The sequence below is a fragment of the Erpetoichthys calabaricus genome, chromosome 6 (assembly GCF_900747795.2).
Source record: "Erpetoichthys calabaricus chromosome 6, fErpCal1.3, whole genome shotgun sequence".
NCBI classification, from domain to species: domain Eukaryota; kingdom Metazoa; phylum Chordata; class Cladistia; order Polypteriformes; family Polypteridae; genus Erpetoichthys; species Erpetoichthys calabaricus.
This window is the reverse complement of record NC_041399.2, coordinates 214569412-214591965: the sequence shown is the minus strand read 5'-3', so window position 1 is coordinate 214591965 and position 22554 is coordinate 214569412. Positions and strand designations below refer to the sequence as shown.

At 44.5% G+C, this 22554-nt stretch overlaps 1 protein-coding gene across 2 annotated transcripts in view; it reads right to left on the bottom strand.

Moving 5' to 3' along the window:
* Positions 1 to 13877, bottom strand: part of LOC114644571 (phosphatase and actin regulator 1-like) — a 269029-nt gene extending 255152 nt beyond the window's left edge. The window contains exons 1-2 of one of the 2 annotated variants that reach the window (XM_051928987.1): positions 13782 to 13877; positions 13027 to 13173 (exon numbers count right to left, since the gene is read on the bottom strand). In XM_051928987.1, coding sequence (XP_051784947.1) covers positions 13027 to 13173; positions 13782 to 13785 — 151 coding nt within the window. In that variant the 5' untranslated portion in view covers positions 13786 to 13877. The remainder of the gene's footprint in view (positions 1 to 13026; positions 13174 to 13781) is intronic. The other variant, XM_051928983.1, reaches the window with a different exon arrangement.
* Between the last annotated feature and the right edge of the window lie 8677 nt (positions 13878 to 22554).

Sequence of the window (22554 nt, the reverse complement as noted above, 5' to 3'; positions counted from 1 at the left end):
TAAAATGAATGGAAAAGGAGTTAATTAGCAGCAAAAACAGGTCACTCATTAAGAAAAAGGGTGAGAATGAAAACCTGCAGTCACTGAGTTGGGGACCCCTGCTCTAAAGGAAAGGGGGGCTTTACACTGCTCTCTAATAAGGAAGCCCAGGCTTTAAATCCCAGATGGTCCCTGTCTGGAGTGTGCATGTTCTCCGCATGGGTTTCCTTCACGCTCAAACGTGATGTTAAAATTGACCCCATATGATAGACTGGCACCCTGTCCTGGTGTTCTTCCTGCCCTGTGCCAGGCTGATTATTTAGGGTAATTTCCAGCAGGCCCATGACCCAGCTCTGGAGACGCAAGTTTGGAAAATAGATGGATGGATGGATGGATGGATGGATGGATGGATGGATGGATGGATGGATGGATGGATGGATGGATGGATGGATGGGTCGAGGTTGGGCCATTTTGACTGAATGAGTGAAGGACTTGGTTGGGCATCCAGTGCAGAAGGCATAGACAGAAGCTTCCTGTGACTGGATAAGATGGTTGATAAAACGTCAATGGAAGGATGGCACAGACTGCCGTCAGTCTATTTACCAAGAAAAGGAGCAAAACTGAATTGCACAAATGTGATGTTCTGACTAGAAATCAGAATTCAGAAGCGGAAAACTAAAGGAACCTGGGGACCTGGGGACCTGGGTTCGCTTCCCGGGTCCTCCCTGCGTGGAGTTTGCATGTTCTCCCCGTGTCTGCGTGGGTTTCCTCCCACAGTTAAAAGACATGCAGGTGGATTGGCGATTCTAAATTGGCCCTAGTGTGTGCTTGGTGTGTGGGTGTGTTTGTGTGTGTCCTGCGGTGGGTTGGCACCCTGCCCAGGATTGGTTCCCTGCCTTGTGCCCTGTGTTGGCTGGGATTGGCTCCAGCAGACCCCCATGACCCTGTGTTCGGATTCAGCGGGTTGGATAATGGATGGATGGATGGAAAACTAAAGGAACTGCAGGACCACTCAGTAGATTGTGCTGAGCCTACAGGAGCTGGGTGAAGATGGGGGTCCTTAGACATTACCCTGTGTTGGCCAAACGGCTCAGTCGGGGTGGACCCCGGTGCTATCCTGCTGGTCCTGAGAGTCAGGAGATGGCAGCACCCAGTGGCACGCAAACTGGGCAGGAGGTGGGCTGTCCACCAAGTATAGACTATGGACAATATTAAAACCCGGCACTCTACCCTGTCAAGTGTGTTAATCACTCACACGTTCTGGAAAGAGCCAGCCTCGCCATAAATCTGGAAGTGTGGCCTTTAAGAAGCTTGTGGCTTGCAGCTGCTTGGTGGGCTGTCAGTGGGTGCCATACTGAGCAATAAACTCGGACAACAAACAAGAGGAACCTCAGAGTGCGAATGCTGCCTGTCACGGGACCACCACACCGAGAACCAAAGCCGTGAGATCCTGCCGCCAGCTCTACTGGACCTGCTGTGGTACTTGGATGAGATCTTTCTGAGCGATCAGCAAAGCAAACAAGCGGGACGGGCTGCATGCTCTGCTCTCGTTTTGTCAAACATTTTGTTTATTTGTTCATTTTTGGCAAATTTTGGTTATTTTTTTACCTGTTCTTACGTGACAACATCGCAGTGATGTTTGTAACTGATGCCACTTAGGACCGTTTCATACTCTTTACACTCGTAAGCTCACAGATGACATTTCCTCCTCCATGTTTTGTACATCCAGCCCTGAGGCCTTCCTCTCATCACACCCCTCCTGTGGGCTCCTGTGGAGAAATGTCACATCAAGCAGGAATCTGAAATGACACTGCGCCCTGTGCCCAGTCCTGCAACTGGCACTAGAGGATGTGTGTGTGTGTGATCGGGTATCTGTTAATTTGATTTAATTGAGTCACTTAAACATTTGTAGGTTAACAGCACACACACACACGCTGCCACCCGCTAATTAGACCAATCGATCCGCCTTTCTGTTGTGCTGTGCCCTTCAGACTGGAGAGACGCGATGGCGAAGCCCCTCATGACGCCAACAGACAAGGAAGACTGAGGAGACAAACCATGTGAGGAGACACAAAGGAGTAGGGCGCTGATAATTAGGGGGCTTCAAGGGGTCTCCTCTCACTGTGTAGGGGGAATTCAACACGCATCAGGAAGTATGTTTGTATTATATAGCGCCTTTCAGAGCGTGCCGGCTGTCTGTGATATACTACATTATATTGTATGCTTTATACAACATGTCTTATCTATTAACTATGGTGCCTTTCACTATCTGTTATAAAATGTATTTTACTTACAATGGATATAAAAAGTCTTCACACCCCTGCCAAAGTCGCAGATTTTCTGTAATAATAAAATGAAACCAAGATCAGTCCTGTGTGACGGACGGCTTGGGGCCTTTGCCCGGCCGGGATGCCTTTATAGAAGAATGGGGAGAGAGATGATACCCAAAAAGGACATGAGATGGCAGCCCTCCTGGTGTGTATCATGGGCCACAAGATTGGAGCGTGGAAGCTCAACCTTGCTTGAGCCCTTGGTCGCCACCAAGGGGCGCCTGGACAGCAAACAGGAGGGCTGCCAGAAGAGGATCCGGGCGCCTTTGGAGTACTTTCAGGGTACGGCATAAAAGAAGCCGCCTCACTCCATTCAGGGAGCCGGAGTCGAGAGGTGAAGGACAGAGCTTGTGGGGAGAGGGGTGGAGGCGGCAGAAGAAGAAAAAGTGGAGAAGAAGAGAGGACTGAGCAGTAATTGTGGCTGATTTGGGCGCTGTGTGCTGAATTATAAAAGAAAGAAATAAAAATGTGCTTTTGGGGCTCGTGAGTCTGCGTGTCTGTCCGTGTCGGGGCTGATCTACCACACATGTCAGAACGTATTCCTCCTTTATTGTAAAACTGCAATTTATACTGCTCAAAAAAAATGAAAGGCACCCTTTAAATGAGAGTAGGACATCAAGTCAGTGACACTTGTGGGCTGTTGATCTGCTCAGTGAAGTAGCAGAGGGGCTTGTTCATCAGTGTCAGCTGCTTTTGGGCACTAGAGGGGCAACAATGAGATAACCCCAAAACAGGAATGAATGGGTTAACAGGTGGAGGGAGGCCACGGACATTTTTCCCTCCTCATCTGTTTTGTCACTCATTTTGCATTTGGCTACGGTCAGTGTCACTACTGGTGGCATGAGGCCATACCTGGACCCTACAGAGGTGGCACAGGTAGGCCAACTTCTCCATCAATACGTGGCATTGCCAGAAGGTTTGCTGTGTCTCCCAGCACAGTCTCAAGGGCATGGAGGAGATTCCAGGAGACAGACTGGCAGTTCCTCTAGGAGAGCTGGACAGGGCCCCTCATATAAGGTCCTTAACCCATCAGCAGGACCCACCAGTACCTTCTCCTTTGGGTAAAGAGGAACAGGATGAGCACTGGCAGAGCTTAGAAAATGAACTCCAGTAGGCAGGCAGGCAGGCAGGCCACTGGTGTGAATGTCTCTGACCAAACAATCAGAAACAGACTTCATGAGGGTGGCCTGAGGGCCCAAGTATGTCCTCTAGTGGGCAACGTAGACCTCGATTGTCATTTACCATAGAATAGCAGAATCGACAGGTCCACCACTGGCACCTCGTGCTTTTCACAGATGAGAGCAAGTTCACCCTGAGCACATGTGACAGACGTGAAAGGGTCTGGAGAAGCCGTGGAGAACGTTATGCTGCCTGTTCAGCAGGACCGGTGTAGTGGTGGGCCAGTGATGGTTACTCTGGGCAGGCATATCCATGGGGGGACACACAGACCTCTACAGGTTACACAACGGCACCTTGATTGCCATTAGGTATCGGGATGAAATCCTTGGACCCATTGGCAGACCTTATGCTGGTTCCTCCTGGTGCACGACAATGCCCGGCCTCATGTGGCGAGAGGATGAAGGAATTGATACCATTGACTGCCCCCCCCTAAACCCCCCCACCACCACCACCCCACGCTCAATCAACTGACCTCAATCCAATAGAACATTGTAACATCATTCAGCATTATCAGACCCTATGCTGGTTCCTCCTGGTGCAATGGATGAAGGAGTTGATACCATTGACTGGCCCTCCCAACGTTCACTTGCCTGACCTCAATCCAATAGAACACCTCTGGATGGGACATTATGTTTGGGTCCATCTGACACCTCAGCCTGTCCAGGAGCTCAGTGATGCCCTGGTCCAGATCTGGAAGGAGATCCCCCAGGACACCATCTGTCGTCTCATTAGGATGTTGTCAGGCATATACAAACTACTGTATTGAGTACAATTCGGAGTTGCTGCAATGAAATTTTGGCACAATGGACTCGGTGACTGTTGACTGATTAAGAAAAGGGTTAGAATGGAAACCTGCAACCACTGGGGCACCCCAGGACCGGACTTTGAGACCCCTGGTCTATGGCATCACCCTGAAGAACCACTTCAAACAGGTAATCAGGGAGGACTGAACCTTCGGCCTTTAAAACGACGCCTTTCTGTGGACAACAAGGAATGCAAGGTGCTCTACAAGTATGGTACCCGTGTTTCCACATTTCTGCCACAGGACACCCCAGACATTCAGTGCTGGAGGTTAGACTGGCCGCGTCCCAGTCAATGGCGAGATGTTCTTCTCCTTTACTGTAAATCTGAAGCCCAATGCAATTCTGAATACAATGCGTGTTCATGGAGGAAGTGAGTGCAGAACAAGAGCGAGATGGAAGTTCCTCCCAGTCCTTTGTGCACATTTGGATTTGGCTTCTTTATTTTCACATTGACTTCCTCCCAGACTTTAAAATCGACAAACACAGCTAAAGGTTAACCAGAAGTGCATTTGAAAAGAAATCGGGTCATTCCTTAGGCTTTCCACCATTAGGAAAAGAACAGAATACAAGAAAATGAAAGGACAACCAAATAATTCTGACTTTGAGGAAAACAAGACCCTACAGTGAGAGACCCCCCCCCCCCCCCAAAAAAAAAAAAATTAAACATTTGAAAGGTCATAAGAGAAACCAGTGACGCCAAAACACGAAAAGCAAGCCAAGTTCTGAGGGCGGCTCCAAAAAGAAAGATGGTGAGTTGAAGAAACATCAGGAATACAAAAGAAGAAATCGTTGAAAATGAGACGGAAACGGCAAACGGACCGAACAAATGTTTAAGCCAACAGTCTGCAAAGGATGAAACAAATGGAGAGTTCATGGAGTTTAAAATAGAGGAGCCCAGCTGGTTGTGTGGTTCCTTGTAGACCAGGGGGTCTCCACCTCCGGTCCTGGACGGCCCCAGTGGCTGCAGGTTTTCATTCTAACCCTTTTCTAAATTGGTGACCAGTTTTTGCTGCTAATTAACTCCTTTTACATTCATTTTAATTGACTTGTTTTTTAAGATTTGTTTCCCTGAATTGCTTCCTTTTGTTCCTTAAATGGCACCCAAACAGAAATGAAGAGAAGACCACCTAAGTCAGGGCCTCAAACTCCAACCATTTGCTTAATGAGGTGCCGATTCTTGTCATTAATTAAACCTGTTCTTTAATTCCATGGCTTGTTGCTCTCATTGTGTAATAGCAGACATGTCCGACATTGTGGATTTTATCTTTTCTAAGAGTTCTGTTAAAATGTTCAGAGGACCTGAGCAGATCCTCATTCCTGAGACATTCACCTTTCTTTATTTTCAGATATTGTGTGATGGATGCCAATCTCATTTTGTATCTCGTTATTGTTTGGTTGCTAATTAAGAACAAAGAAACAATTAAGGGGTGTGAGTCTTCAAGAGCAAGTCAACTAAAATGAATGGAAAAGGAGTAAATTAGCAGCAAAAACAGGTCACTCACTAAAAAAGGGTTTAGAATGAAAACCTGCAGCCACGGTGGTCCTCCAGGACTGGAGTTGGGGACCCCCTATTGTAGACCCATTACTCGACAAAGGACCTTTTCATTATGAGAAGAGTTCCTGGAATATGAAGTATCACAACGTAAGAAATCTGACAAACGAGAAGAGACCATTCAGTCCCTGTTGTCACTTGCATGTTTAGGAAGTGGCTAAGCTCTCCCAAAATCTCATCCACATCCTTCTTCAGAGATGTCAAGGGTTCTTTTAAAAAAGTGGCTTCTTTAGAGGGTTGTGTGGTTCCCTGAGGTCTGATTATCTCAAGGCCTAACGTGAGCCACCACAGCTCTGCTGACGACACACAACTGTATTTACCAACAGCGCCTGATGACCCCGACTCTCTTGATTCACTGACCCCAATGTCTTACTTGTGTTTCTGAATGGATGAGCAGTCATTTTCTCAAACTAAATAAGGAGAAATCTTAGTGATTGGCAAAAATGAATATAATGAGGGTATTAGAAATAAACTTGGTCCACTTAAAAGCTTAAAAGTCGGAGGTAAAGAATTTAGGGGTAACTACTGACACGGACCTGAATTTTAAATCACATATTAATCAGAGAACTGGGACAGCATTTTTTCACTTAAGAAATATAACAAAAGTTAAACCTGTTATAACATTGCAAGATGATGAGAAACGAGTTCACACTTTGGTTTTCAGTCGACTAGAATACTGTAACACACTCCTCTCGGGACCACCCAAAAAAGACATCAATCGGTTACAATGAGTGCAGAATGGAGCTGCTAGAATCTTAACTCGGAAAAGAAAATCCGAGCACATCACCCCAGTCTGAGCGTCACTACACTGGTTACCGGTGCCATTCTGAATTAACTTTGAAATACGGCTGATGGTTTACTACAGTGGTAGCCAAACTCGGTCCTCGGGACCCCCTGTGGCTGCAGGTTTTTGTTCCCACCAGATTCGCAATCGGTGATAATAATCGATAGCAAATGATCTCATTTAATTAGCTGGTCTTTTTTACTCGTCTCTTATTCTGCATTCAGAAAAACACAACAGTATGGTTTTTGCATTTATAAGACATTTTTTTTACTTAAACTATAAATGATTAACTCTCCTTTGTTGTTTTCCTGTTATTTTCCTCTTTTCCTGTGTGGTTTGCTCCTGTCATTTAACCCTAATGGTGACCATTAACAATCAGCACAGCAGACACTCGGGATGACTTCCGTGTCAGACCTGCTAATTAGTAAAGAATCAATGATATAACCAGAACACCTGAAAAAGCAGAATGAAAATGAGGTTGCAAATACTGTGTAAGACTGGACGCTGTATAGCGCCTGACCCGACACAGACTGGACACGGGAGGCACATGTAAAATAAAACACGCCCTGTGGGCTCACGTCTTCCCCGTGACCCACAGGCAATACACAGTCCCAAATAAAGCACACCAATACAGCACCACCACTCCTCCTCCTCCTCAGCAAGCTTTGTCCTCCACCTCCCGACTCCGGCCGCTGAGTGGTGCTCGCTGGCTCCTTTTATAGTTCACCCGGAAGTGCTCCAGGTGTTTGATCACAGAGTTCAGGCTGCACTTCCGGGTGTGATGCATACGCTGCCCAGATGGGTGCAGGAGTCCCAAACACAGCACCCCCTGGCAGTGCCTGCGGGACCCAATAGGGCTGCACCTTAACTCCAATTCCCAAGGAGCCCTGTGTGAAGCTGAGGCACTGCTCAACCACCAGGGGGGCGGCCATCTAGCATCCAGGGTGGGGTATTGCAGTGTCCAGAGCTGCTCCGCCTGAATATAGTGTGCAGGGGCGTCCCGGCTGGGCATGGATGCCAGCCGCCTGCCACAGCTGTTAACGACTTAAGAAAACTACACATTCCCCATATAACTGCTTATTCCATCCATCCATCCATTATCCAACCTGCTATATCCTAACTACAGGGTCACGGGGGTCTGCTGGAGCCAATCCCAGCCAACACAGGGCAGAAGGCAGGAAACAAACCCCGGGCAGGGCTGTTGTGTGTAGAATTCTGAGGAAAAAATGAATTGAATCCATTTTGGAATAAGGCTGTAACATAACAAAATGTGCAAAAAGTGATGCGCTGGGAATACTTTCTGGATGCACTGTATCATTAATTAAAAAAGAACAAATTGGTATTAGTGGGCTCCTTTCAAAAAGGCGTTAGGGGGGCGCGATTCAAACTGTTATGAAAACTGAGGTCGCAAATACTTAAAGGTTGAGAAATGCTGAATTAAGAAATGAAAGGAGACGGAGCATCATTAGAAGTGCAGGTCTGCCTTTTAGAGAAATGGCCAACATAAATAAATAAATCAGTGTCCGTGAGTCCAGTGGTGTCCGACACAATTAGAAACTGGAAGAAACTCTGATAGGAGGAGATCTGGCAGAGGCAAAGCCACCAGCCAATCAGAAGACAAGTTTCTGAGGGTCACCAGCTCATGTGATCACAACACCACAAGGCAAGTGAGGAGGGGGACTTTGGGCTGCAGGTGGGACAGGGTGAGTGGCACGAAGAAGGCCATTCCTTAAAGGACACAATAGGGCCTTGAAATGCCAGCTGCGGACGGCTGCCGACTGGACAAGGTCTCCCCTTTATCCCATCTCCAAGCCATTGATAAAGTAGAACCAACTTACCGCTAAGTCAAGGACACCAGCAGGAATGAAGGGAAGTGCATGAAGGACTGAAGCCGGGAAGCTCTTCTTTATGCAAAGAGTTGTGAGAATCAGTTACAAACTACCGAGACACGGAGCTGAAGAAGAAACCTCGACAATCTTTAAGAAGAACCAGGGTGAGATGGTGGGACAGCTTCACTAAACGGGCTTGACGATCTGAATGCTCGCCTCTTGTTTGTCACATTTCTTGTGTTTCTGACATGTCCGATTCAAAGAGCCCTACTCTCAACTCTTTGTCAAGCTATGGTTCTACAGAACGGATAACAGAGTTTTTAAGAGAAACCTTGGTGTCCATCAAGGAGGACCTGAATGAGATATGGGGTCAGCGTAGCTATGAGCTAGACAAACAAGCTTGATGGACAGAATGATTACTTACGCTCCTCTATTCCTTGTAGCTCTACTGTTTGCATTGCACTTCCTTATTGGAGCACTCATTGGAAGCCACCCTGTGACTACACCTGTCACTCATTGGTTGACGTGAGACACTGGAGGTGTCACACTATGTGACCGGTGACACACAAACTGCTCCCGACTTTCTAAGATGAAGTAAACTGTGACTGAAAATCACCTCAGTAGTCGTGTTGTGTGATATCAGCTTTAGATGCACATGCTGAATGACACCATCACTCATCACATGCGTGTGAAAAAGAGTATGCCCCCCCACACACACATGAAAAAACAAACACTGTCCCCTTTATTAACACATCACTTAAGTCTTACACAGGGCCAGTCATAGATGTGCCACCATCACACGGTGCTTTACAGTGCCAGCAAGAAAACCGTAGGAAGCAACACAAGAAAATAAAGAAGATTTTCATCCATCCATTATCCAACCCACCATATCCTAACCACAGGGTCACGGGGGTCTGCTGGAGATTTTAAAAATATGAATTCAAACCCAAAGTGGGCACAACATTGGCAGAGTGGCTGCTGCTGTCTCACAGATACTGGGACATCAGATAAGTTTGGGTGGAGTTGGCAACTGGACGCCGAGGAAAATAGAGGGACTGCTAGGGAAAAAAGGTCCCCACAGGGTGGCACAGGACAAGGGACATTCACAATAGAGGTCAATGCCAAATCATACAAGTGAACCTTAAGTGGTACATTAAAAAAAAATATAACTGAGAAGTGGAAAAATAAATCTGTATAAAAAAAATAACTGAAACAATCGGTCAGACCAAGAGAGAGGAAGAGTGTGAAACAATAGAGAGAAATATAAAAGGAACTATAAAATAGAGAGCTGGGTATACCTGAAAGAACAATACATTATAATGGACACAGACAGATACTGTGTAATAGATATGAGATAGTTAGATATGAAAGGTGCTATATAATGTACATGACATGATGTTATATAATAGACGTGATCAAAGCTATACAGTAGACAGGTAAGAAAGGCACAACACAATGGACACGAAAGGCAGAAAATAGAAGATGTTTAGACATGAAAGGCGCTATATAATGGATAAGACAAAATGCTATATAATACATGTCAATGAAGGTATACAACAGACAGATGGGAAAGGCAGAAAATAATACATATTTAGTTATGACAAGAAAGGCACTATAAAATGGATTTAAAAGGCAGAGATAGATAGATAGATAGATAGATAGATAGATAGATAGATAGATAGATAGATAGATAGATAGATAGATAGATAGATAGATAGATATGAAAGGCACTATATAAGATAGATAGATAGATAGATAGATAGATAGATAGATAGATAGATAGATAGATAGATAGATAGATAGATAGATAGATAGATAGATAGATATGAAAGGCACTATATAAGATAGATAGATAGATAGATAGATAGATAGATAGATAGATAGATAGATAGATATGAAAGGCACTATATAATATAGATAGATAGATAGATAGATAGATAGATAGATAGATAGATAGATAGATAGATAGATAGATAGATAGATAGATAGATAGATAGATAGATAGATATGAAAGGCACTATATAAGATAGATAGATAGATAGATAGATAGATAGATAGATAGATAGATAGATAGATAGATAGATAGATAGATAGATATGAAAGGCACTATATAATATAGATAGATAGATAGATAGATAGATAGATAGATAGATAGATAGATAGATAGATAGATAGATAGATAGATAGATAGATAGATATGAAAGGCACTATATAAGATAGATAGATAGATAGATAGATAGATAGATAGATAGATAGATAGATAGATAGATAGATAGATAGATAGATAGATAGATAGATAGATATGAAAGGCACTATATAAGATAGATAGATAGATAGATAGATAGATAGATAGATAGATAGATAGATAGATAGATAGATAGATATGAAAGGCACTATATAATAGATAGATAGATAGATAGATAGATAGATAGATAGATAGATAGATAGATAGATAGATAGATAGATAGATAGATAGATAGATAAAGTGATATATATAATGGATATGACAAGATGTTATATAATAGATGTGAACAAAGCGATACAATAGACAGATAGGAATGGCACTACATGATAGATAGGAAAGGTAGAAAATAAACAGATATTTGGAGACACAAAAGATGCAATATAATGGATATGAAAAGGTGTTGTTTAATAGATGTGAATGGTACTTTACAAACGAAAGATGGGAAATGCACTATACAATGGATATAAAATGAAGAAAATAATATACGGTTAAATATGAAAGGTGCTATCTAATGGTTATGACAAGGTTTTATACTGTATAATAGATGCAGGAGGTACCATTGAATGATGTGAAAGATGCAGTTGAATGCTGAAGCTGACAACGCTCCAGAAGTGTCTAGATGAGGTAATGGGACGGTTTAGCTGTCAGTTGTACAAACGAGCCTGATGGACTGAATTGTCTCCCCTCGTTTGGGCACACTGAACTTGAACCCAGGAACTACTTGTCTTCTATTTATTTATATTTTTGTCCAAAGCCACCCTGTTAGGATGTCAGACTTTGCCCAACCAAAGAGTGAGTGAGAATGGGTGTGTTCAGGCTCTTACATCCAGCATGTGTAACATTGTTATTTATTTGCTTGTTTTACCCACCAAACAGAAGCACAATTGTATGAAAATGTCTTGTGTTCATTAAACAGCTCACTTTGGGATATTAAAAAATAGAAAACGTCTCTCAACAATAATGTACACATAGTGATCTGGACACACAAGCTAGCAGCCCACTTCATGACGCAAACAGCGGTGCGATTGCCGGTCTGAACGCACCGCTACTGTCGGGCGGCGGCGCTGCGCTAACGATTTGCTGATTCACATTGACCGTTTCAGCACCACGCTGCTGTGAACAGCTCCCTACCTTTATTGCGCGGATAGCCGTTCTAAATGCGTCGGATTTGAACCGGTGTCTGCAATATGGGGAAAAAAACAAAGATCTAGTGGTTGAACGATAAGCAATGGCGAGATTTAATTTGAATGCTGCGCCCAATCCAGCCATTCTCTGAACTGTAGAATATGCTTAGAGATTCACGGGAACCAGAAGCCAATCTCCGCAGCATTGAGTTCAAGGTAGATAGATAGATAGATAGATAGATAGATAGATAGATAGATAGATAGATAGATAGATAGATAGATAGATAGACCTGGCGAGGGTGTGCTTTTCCGTTTCCCGGCCCTGCACACTGACCACCTTTCGCCGAGCACCTTTTGAGACGTGAACATGGAACACTGTCGCCATGGCAACAATGCAAGCATTACAGCCTCCCCCTGCATCGCATGGCGTTTTGCACATACAAATCAGAATTGCTTTTTTAAATTTTTTTTACACACAAAGTGAATAGTTCAGATCATATCGTAATGAATGTTTCGCAGCGGTACATCCCGTCAATGACTTACGATCTTTTTTTTTTCGTCGCCTCGCCCTGAGCACACAGTGAAAGAGCAATCTACGAGCAAAAACGGAATTTTATTTATGACACGACCCAGCGAGACACTCAGACAATTAACTAATGGAAACAAGCACTTCGCCCATGTGAAACAGACCAAACACACAAAAAGTATTTGAAGCTAACTTAACTAGTCAAAGTAGATAAGCTATAACACAGCAGCAATATAGACTCTCGTTATTTGGTTGCCATTTTCAAACTTGGTATTGTAGATCTGATATTTTTTCTCCCAATAGGCAAATAAAACTCACACCGTCCAAGCCCCGCGCTTAATGCGCCAACAATTCTTTCCAAAGCGAATTCATCCCAAGGCTTGACTGTGTCACAAAACGGCAACAGCAATCGAAATAAAACTATTTTAAGGAGCCTCCACGTTATCCACGGGTACTCACTGGATCTTATCCGATTCATTTTTCAGCATGCTTGCTTTAGTACGCTGCGAAGCCCTAAAGAACGCGTCCATGCTGCATTGAATTTCAAAAAACCAACAGCGCCAGTCCAAAGGAAGATCAATGCCAACGGCAACGTCAGACCCGGCGCAGGATCACGGGAGGCGGCTTCCCATCCCTCCGCTTTAGCATGCATTCCCCCCTCCGTGTGAGCCATACCTGTCTCCAGGTTCAAGGAGATCCTTGCCTCGGCGAGGTAGGGGGTGTCGCTCTTAGACCTGACTCTTCTAATGGGCCGGCGATCTGTTTCCTCCTCCAGTGAAGCCGCCATTAATGTGTGAGCAGCAATCAGGGTCGGCCGGCGAGCTGGGAGATAACGGGAGCCCGACAGAAGAGGGGAGAACAGAGAGTGATAAGAAAGGGGGGGGGGAGTGGGGGGAGGAAAGGAGGGAGGAGGGGGGAGAGAAAGAGAGAGAGAGAAAAGAGAGAGAGAAAAAAAAAGAGACACGGCGTGAGGAATGACAGGACAGAGGCAGCCGTACTATGGGGGGCCACGCAAAGCCCGCCCACCGCTACGAGCAGACCTGCTCTGCCGCGAACCAGACAATGGAAGAGACCTGTGTGAGCAGCCGAGAGAGGAGCGGAAACGTCCAAAAGACAAGCACTGGCACGGAGCTGCTTCAGTGTTCAAGTAAAGCCATAGACAGACAGACAGGCAGGCAGGCAGACAGACAGACAGACAGACAGACAGACAGACAGACAGACAGACAGACAGACAGACAGACAGACAGACAGATAGATAGATAGATAGATAGATAGATAGATAGATAGATAGATAGATAGATAGATAGATAGATAGATAGATAGATAGATAGATAGAACACGTCTGCTTCTCAAAGCGCAATACTTTTCGACGTAACAAACAAAATGCCAACAAGCGCATCTACATAACACTTCCAAAAAGTTTTAAATACCCATTAAAGCCAAAGAAGTTCTGTGATTTTTGTCTGTCAGTCCAAAAACCCATAAATCCAATAATAGCCGCGGATAAAGTCGCCGTACACTCGTCCTCTCATACGTTGCCGATTACACCGTGCAAATTGAACTAATGGGCTGGAAATGCGCACACACGATGAGTAATCAGCTGTGCCGTCCAGCCCTTGTTCTTAACCACTGTAGTGTAATCCTCCGCTAAGCCCCCACGTGTATTAATACGTGAAGACAGTTAAAAAAAAAAACTGAACTCTCTGATATTGTTGCATAAACTTTTTAGAAAAGGAGGCAAAATGGTTCTTCACAGCGGTGCCACAGGAAACAATTTTTGGTTCCCAAAAGAACAATACGCAAGAACGTTCAAGAAAGAACACTTAGGTATTTAGATCAATAAATAACCATAAATAGATGGTTACTTAAATAACAGATCTATCTATCTATCTATCTATCTATCTATCTATCTATCTATCTATCTATCTATCTATCTATCTATCTATCTATTATATAGTGCCTTTCATCTATCTATCTATCTATCTATCTATCTATCTATCTATCTATCTATCTATCTATCTATCTATTATATAATGCCTTTCATCTATCTATCTATCTATCTATCTATCTATCTATCTATCTATCTATCTATCTATCTATCTATCTATCTATCTATCGTCTCTTTCATCTATCTATCTATCTATCTATCTATCTATCTATCTATCTATCTATCTATCTATCTATCTATCTATCTATCTATCTATCTATCTATCTATCTATTATATAGTGCCTTTCATCTATCTATCTATCTATCTATCTATCTATCTATCTATCTATCTATCTATCTATCTATCTATCTATCTATCTATCTATCTATCTATTATATAGTGCCTTTCATCTATCTATCTATCTATCTATCTATCTATCTATCTATCTATCTATCTATCTATCTATCTATCTATCTATCTATCTATGTAATCATACAATGCCTTTCATATCTATTGTATAGTGAATTTTAATGCCTATATCTATCTTTTATAGTGCCTTTCTTATCTAGCGATTATATAGTGTCTCTCCTATGTATGTATAGTATTTACCTGCATTGTTCCTGTTCCAAATAAAGCAGGAGCCTTTTCACCTAATATACTGACGGTCCCTTCATCTCACATCAAGAAAACCGGTCTGGGACTAGCAGTCCTCTTGTGGTAGACCACCTGAACCTGCTGCAGTCTGCATATCAGACAAAAATTGGAAAAGAGGATGCAATTATCAATCTGCTCTGTAGATTTATTCTAACCTGGACAAAGCTGTCCTCACTGTGAAGATGTTGCTTTTGATTTCACCAGTGCCTTCAATACCAACCAGCCAATACCATCCAGATTTGCAGGTTGATGAGCCTACCATGTCCTGGACTCAAGGACAGTGTGAGCAACACTGGAGCAGCACAAGGAACACACGTGTCTCCTGTTCTCTTCAGTTTGTACACCTCTAACTAGATAGATAGATAGATAGATAGATAGATAGATAGATAGATAGATAGATAGATAGATAGATAGATAGATAGATAGATAGATAGATAGATAGATAGATAAGGCACTATATAAGATGGACGGAATTTTATTTGTCCCCAGGGTAAATCTGGCTTTTTTAGAAGCTCGCCACTTCCCGTCTGTGCCACTCGTGTTGTGGGGGGGCTGAATGCACGCTAAGGAGATGCGGACTGATCAGCTGTTCTGCTGAGCTGCGTGTTCTGCATGTTGCTCTGCGCGTTGATCATTTAAAAGCCTGTACAGCAGCTGTCCTTTTGTCTCACTTCCTTGTCTCACAGGATGCTAAAGTTTCTCTGAGAAATTGTTTGTAAGTAGCGCGTGATGTGCAAGTAGTCTCGCGGGACTTCAGAATGTCTGTCCGAGATGATCGACCCAAGATTTTTTTATATAATATCTCTCTATATATAAAAGAAAATCCTGGAATGGAAAGCAAATGCAAGGCTACAATACGTGACCCTCTCGGAAGACAATTTTAAAGACCCGCGAGACCAAAGACACTTGTGACGGTGCAAGACACGCCTGACTTACGGGCAGAAAAAAAAATCAGTAGTGTAAAGGCAGTCAGTCACGCAGCACACACGGCTCCATGGCTCTCAGTGCATATAAAGTGTATAAGGTCAATACGGTAGAAATGAAACATGGATGACTAAATGAAGATGAAAGAACAGCGTGGAGAAAAGACACCCAAATGTGGTGGAGAGAAAAAAATGCTAAAAAGAAAAACAATAATGTAGGTGCAAATTTAGAAAATAAGGAAAGTGATAATCAGCCCGGAACAAGTGGAATTGAAAACAAAGCACGTCCAATAAGGCTCAGAAGTAAAAGATTAGAACTTCATAAACGGGAGCAGTGTCATACGTCCTGTGAAAAAGAGATGTAACCACGCCCGGGCTGGAAATAAAGGACAAGTATTGTTTTTGCAACGTCACGCGAGATAAGTCAGTGAGCCATCATTTAACACAAGTCCACAGACATTTAACTAACAGTTGTTGGATTGCTTTTGGCAGACATGCATCATGTGCTCCCGGCTCTTAAAAACAACGACATGCGACAAGCAGAACAGGCAGCTCGCCAGCAGGTTGAAGCCTTTTTTTGTTTTAAGTGACTGATAGGTCCGATTGAGGGGGGCGGCGTACAGCACGGAGGACTGATAGCGGGGTACTGATTGATGCGGTAAGGGGGAGGCGAGACCCGGGGTCGGAGAGGGTGCTAGACAGTTGTGTTTGGGGTTACGAAGTCGGCGATTGTTCAAGTAAAACGTTTGTGACACTTTATTACGTCAGTCGCTACGGTATCAAAAAAAAAAAAAATAGTAAAGATCCCATGAGCGCAAACAAAAGGTGATTAATCATCAGAGCCAGGTGTAACTGAAAAAATAGCAGGACAAAGCGAGGTCGTCCCGCAACAGTTAAAGCAACGATAAGTTTAATTTCAAAGAATACACAATTCGGTCAGGTGTATATTTATGATGATGGAGAAGCGATGCAAATTTTAACAGGCGACAAGTAAGGTGATGTATATATTCCGCGAATAACATTAGACACCAAAGGAGATCCTGACATGCCATTCATATTAAAATGTTAACAGTTTACCGTGAGAATAGCTTTTGCTACGACAATTAACAAATCAAAGGGACAACCATTAGAAAACACAAGATTATTTATTAGAGAAACAGAAACAATATTCACGCACGGGCGATTATACGTTGCGTTGTCACAATGTACTTCCAAAAACGGATTCAAAATTCAATGCGATCTTGAAGAAAAGGTAATTCCATACATTGTTTATAATAAACCTTTAAAGTAAAAAGTGTAACTAATGAAACTGAAACAATTCCAAAGAAAAAAAAGCTTTTAAAATTGTACATCCGATTAACCAAACAGCGGCACGGTAGTGCAGTGGGTAGTGCTGCTGCCTCGCAGTTGGGAGACCTGAGGTTCGCTTCCCTGGTCCTCCCTGTGTGGAGTTTGCGTGTTCTCCCCGTGTCTGCGTGGCTTTCCTCCGGGTGCTTCTTCCCACAGTCCAAAAACATGCAGGTTGGGTGGATGGACGATTCTAAATTGTGCTTGGTGTGTGTGTGTGTGCCCTGCGATTGGCTGGCACCTTGCCCGGGGTTTGTTTCCTGCCTTGCGTCCTGTGCTGGCTGGGATTGGCTCCAGTAGACCCCAGTGACCCTGTAGTTAGGATATAGCAGGTTGGATGATGGATGGATGGATTAAGCAAACACAGGGGTTGGCGAGCGAAGTGAGCAGGGGGCAGAGCCCCCTAGTATATATATATATATATATACTGTATATAAAAAATTAAAGGAGTTTTTTTTAATGAGAGTATAACATCAAGTCAATGACACTTGTGGGCTGTTGATCTGCTCAGTGAAGTAGCAGAGGGGCTTGTTCATCACTTCCAGCTGCTTTGGGGCACTAGAGGGGCAACAATGAGACGACCCCCAAAACAGGAATGAATGGGTTAACAGCTGGAGGGAGGCCACTGACATTTTTCCCCTCCTCAGCTGTTTTGTCACTCGTTTTGCATTTGGCTACAGTCACTGTCACTACTGGTATCATGAGGCGACACTGCGACCCTACAGAGGTGGCACAGGTAGGAAAACTTCTCCATCAATACGTGGCACTGCCAGAAGGTTTGCTGTGTCTCCCAGCACAGTCTCAAGAGCATGGAGGAGATTCCAGGAGACAGACAGGCAGTTCCTCTAGGAGAGCTGGACAGGGCGCCTCATAGAAGGTCCTTAACCCATCAGCAGGACCCATCGGTATCTGCTTCTTTTGGGCAAAGAGGAACAGGATGAGCACTGGCAGAGCCTAGAAAATGACCCCCAGCAGGCAGGCAGGCCACTGGTGTGAATGTCTCTGAGCAAACAATCAGAAACAGACATCATGAGGGTGGCCTGAGGGCCCGACGTCCTCTAGTGGGCACCGTGGAGCTCAACTGGCATTTGCCATAGAATACTAGAATTTGCAGGTGGACCACTGGCGGGCGCTCTGTGCTTCTCACAGATGAGAATACATGTGACTGACGTTAAATGGTCTGGAGAAACCGTGGAGAAACGTTATGCTGCCTGTAACATTATTCAGCATGACCAGTTTGGCAGGGTGTCAGTGATGGTCAGTCTGGGGAGGCATATCCATGGAGGGACACACAGACCTCTATAGGCTAGACAATGGCACTGCAGGACTGCCATTAGGTATCGCAATGAAATCCTTGGACCCATTGGCAGACCCTATGCTGGTTCTTCCTGGTGCACAACAATGCCCGGCCTCACGTGGCGAGAGGATGAAGGAATTGATACCACTGACTGGCTGCCCCCACGCTCACTCACCTGACCTCAATCCAATAGGACATCTCTGGGTGGGACATTATGTTTTGGTCCATCCAACGCCTCAGCCTGTCCAGGAACTCAGTGATGCCCTGGTCCAGATCTGGGAGGAGATCCCCCAGGACACCATCTGTTGTCAGGCTGGCATACAAGCACTTGCCTCACTTGCCTCCCCTAACTGCACGTCTCTGCTATGTGGGGTTTTCACTTTTGCAGCACAACAAAGCATCAAATGTATAATCTTATAAAAGTAACCTAAGAGACCCCAGTTCTTTTTGTATCCCACCCATATCAACCAACCCCGGCTCCTATTTTACTTTTAGAAGCTTTTAATTCAGGTGTGATTGGATAAAAATCATGAGGAGCAAAGTGGGGTAGGATGTGTGCTGGACTGCTGTAAATCCATCCATCCATTTTCCAACCCGCTGAATTCGAACACAGGGTCACGGGGGTCTGCTGGAGCCAATCCCAGCCAACACTGGGCACAAGGCAGGAACCAATCCCAGGCAGGGTGCCAACCCACCGCAGGACACACACAAGCACACCCACACACCAAGCACACACTAGGGCCAATTTAGAATCGCCAATCCACCTAACCTGCATGTCTTTGGACTGTGGGAGGAAGCCCACGCAGACACGGGGAGAACATGCAAACTCCACGCAGGGAGAACCTGGGAAGCGAACCCAGACGGGTCTCCTAACTGTGAGGCAGCAGCACTACCCACTGCGCCACTGTGCCGCCCACTGCTGTAAATGTATTGTGAAATTCTTGGTCCAGAATATTTGTGGTACCCCAATGTCTACTCACAGACCAAATTCTTAGGACCACCTTTATCCGCAGTGTGAAGAAATAAATGCAAGAGAGACAGATTAAGGATTGGGGAGCCTTCCCCATATACTGTCATAGTGCAGTAAACAAATCAGTAAGCACTGATATCACCGTCCAGTTCATGAAAACAGTTGACAACCAAGCAAGGACAAACAGAGCACTTTATGTAAATGTGAGCAGAAGGTGACAGAGGTGATGTCATCGGGGATGGACGGATGAAAACACGGAAGTTCTTCACATATCAGAACGGTGTTTTCGTGGGTAGCATTCAGGGTGCGTGGTGTTTCTGTTCTTCCTTTTTCCTATTGAAGAGAAAAGCATTAATATGCCATCTTAAACTCCGCTCCGGTGTGTTTTCACGCTCTGTTGGGCCCTATGGCTGCCCCCTAATCACGCGTGTGTGACAATAGCTAATCAGCCAATCATGTGGCAGCAGCACAATGCATCAAATCCTGCAGATACAGATCAGGAGCTTCAGTTCATGTTCATATCAAACATCAGAATGGACACAAAATGTCATCCCAGGGATTTCAAATGTTGGTGTGATTGTTGGTGCCAGGCGGACTGCTTTATGTAATTCTGTGACTGCTCAACTCCTGGGATTTTCACACGCGACAGTCTCTCAAGTTTACTCCAAACTAAAAACATCCAGCGAGTGTCAGAAACATTTTGCTGATGAGAGAAGTTTAGAATAGAATCACTGGACTGGCTGGAGCTGACGGAAAAGACTTCGGTAACTCAGATAACCAACTGTGATGAGTAGAAAAACATCTCAGAAGGCACAACACGGCATAGCTTGAGGCGGATGGCCTACAACATTAGAAGACCACGTCGGGTTCTGCTCCCGTCAGCCAGGGACAGAAAGCTGAGGCTGTGGTGTGCACACCGGCTAACAAAAAACTGGACGGCTGAAAACTGGAAAAACATCTGCTGAGGCACACACAGGGATGGTGCCCACAGCATGAATCCATGCATCCAACCTGTCCTTTTGGCATACTGTGGACCTGCTTATGCCAATCCATCACCACCTGAATGCCATGGCCTATTGTTGAGGGCCATTAGCATCTCTTCATGGCCACCAGTGACTCATCATATAAATCATCTTAGTCGGTGAGTGGGCCTCTCTGGTAATGTCTTAACCCTTTCAGCCCAAACATCCTATTACTAGTCCATATATATGAAGCTGTTTTTGTAAACCACAGGTACGTTTGCAGCCAATGGAACCGGGCGTGTGCTACTATTAGTGCAGACTGGAGAGACTGGCATAAAGTCAGCGAAACACTGAGGTGAAAATGGATGCTTCCGGACTGTGCGCACCACTTTCAATTCTATTTCCTCAAGAAGATTGACGTATTTGGCAGCTATTGTATAATAACAGTGGTCATTTTTGGTGTTTTTTCATTTTTGAGCTTCCTGGACACCCCAAAGGTAGAATATCCATCCATCCATCCATCCATTATCCAACCCGCTATATCCTAACTACAGGGTCATGGGGGGGTCTGCAGGAGCCAATCCCAGCCAACACAGGGCATAAGGGAGGAAACAAACCCTGGGCAGGGCACCAGCCCACCGCAGGGTGCGCGCACACACACACTAGGGACAATTTAGGATCGCCAATGTACCTAACCTGCATGTCTTTGGACTGTGGGAGGAAGCCCACACAAACACATGGAGAACATGCAAACTCCCGAAGCAAACCCGGGTCTCTTAACTGTGAAGGCAGCAGCACTACCCACTGCGCCGCCCAAAGATAGAATATCTCACAAAATAATTTTTTCCCATAAAAACAGAAAATCCCGGGCCGAAAGGGTTAAATTGGTTTGAGTCTTATTTAGCAGGTAAAGAATTCTTTGCTAGTTGTGGTAATTATACTTTTGCAGACCCTTGATATTCTATATGGTGGTCCACAAGGGTATCTCCTGCTCTTTTTGATCTCTGTGCCTCCATGAGGTCCAGTTATCTCAGGGCATAACATGAGCCACCACAGCTCTGGGGACGACACACAACTGTATTTATCAACAGCGCCTGATGACCCCGACTCTCTTGTGTCACTGACTCCCAATGTCTTATTTGTGTTTCTGAGTGGATGAGTACTCATTACCTCAAACTAAATAAGGAGAAATCTTAGTGATTGGCAAAAATGAATATAATGAGGGTATTAGATATAAACTTGATCCACTAGACTTAAAAGTCAAGACAGAGGTAAAGAATTTTGGGGTCATTATTGACACGGACCTGAATTTTAAATCACATATTAATCAGATTACTAGGACACCATTTTTTCACTTAAGAAATATAGCAAAACTTAGAGACCCCTTATAACATTGCAAGATGCTGAGAAATTAGTTCACATTTTTGTTTTCAGTCGACTAGATTACTGCAATGCACTCCTCTCAGGACTACCCAAAAAAAGACATGAATCGATTTACAATGAGTGCAGAATGGAGCTGCTAGAATCTTAACTCGGAAAAGAAAATCTGAACACATCACCCCAGTCTTAGTGTCACTACACTGGTTACCGGTGTCATTTAGAATTGACTTTCAAATCCTGCTGATGGTTTACAAAGCCTTCAATAATCTCGCTCTATCCTAGATTTTGGAATGTCTTACACCTTACACTCCAAATCGTAACCTTAGATCTTCAAATGAGTGTCTGCTTAGAATTACAAGAGCTAAACTTAAAAGAAGTGGCGAGGCGGCCTTCTGCTGTTATGCACCTCAGATCTGGAAACCTGACCGACAGAAATTCACCGGGCGGCACAGTGGCGCAGTGGTAGCGCTGCTGCCTCACAGTAAAGAGACCCGGGTTTTGCATGTTCTCCCCGTGTCTGCGTGGGTTTCCTCCCACAGTCCAAAGACATGCAGGTTATTGGCGATTCTAAATTGGCCCTAGTGTGTGCTTAGTGTGTGTGTGTCCTGCGGTGGGTTGGCACCCTGCCCAGGATTGGTTCCTGCCTTGCGCCCAGTGTTGGCTGGGATTGGCTCCAGCAGACCCCCCATGAACCTGTGTTTGGATTCAGCAGGTTGGAAAATGGATGGATGGATGGATAGAA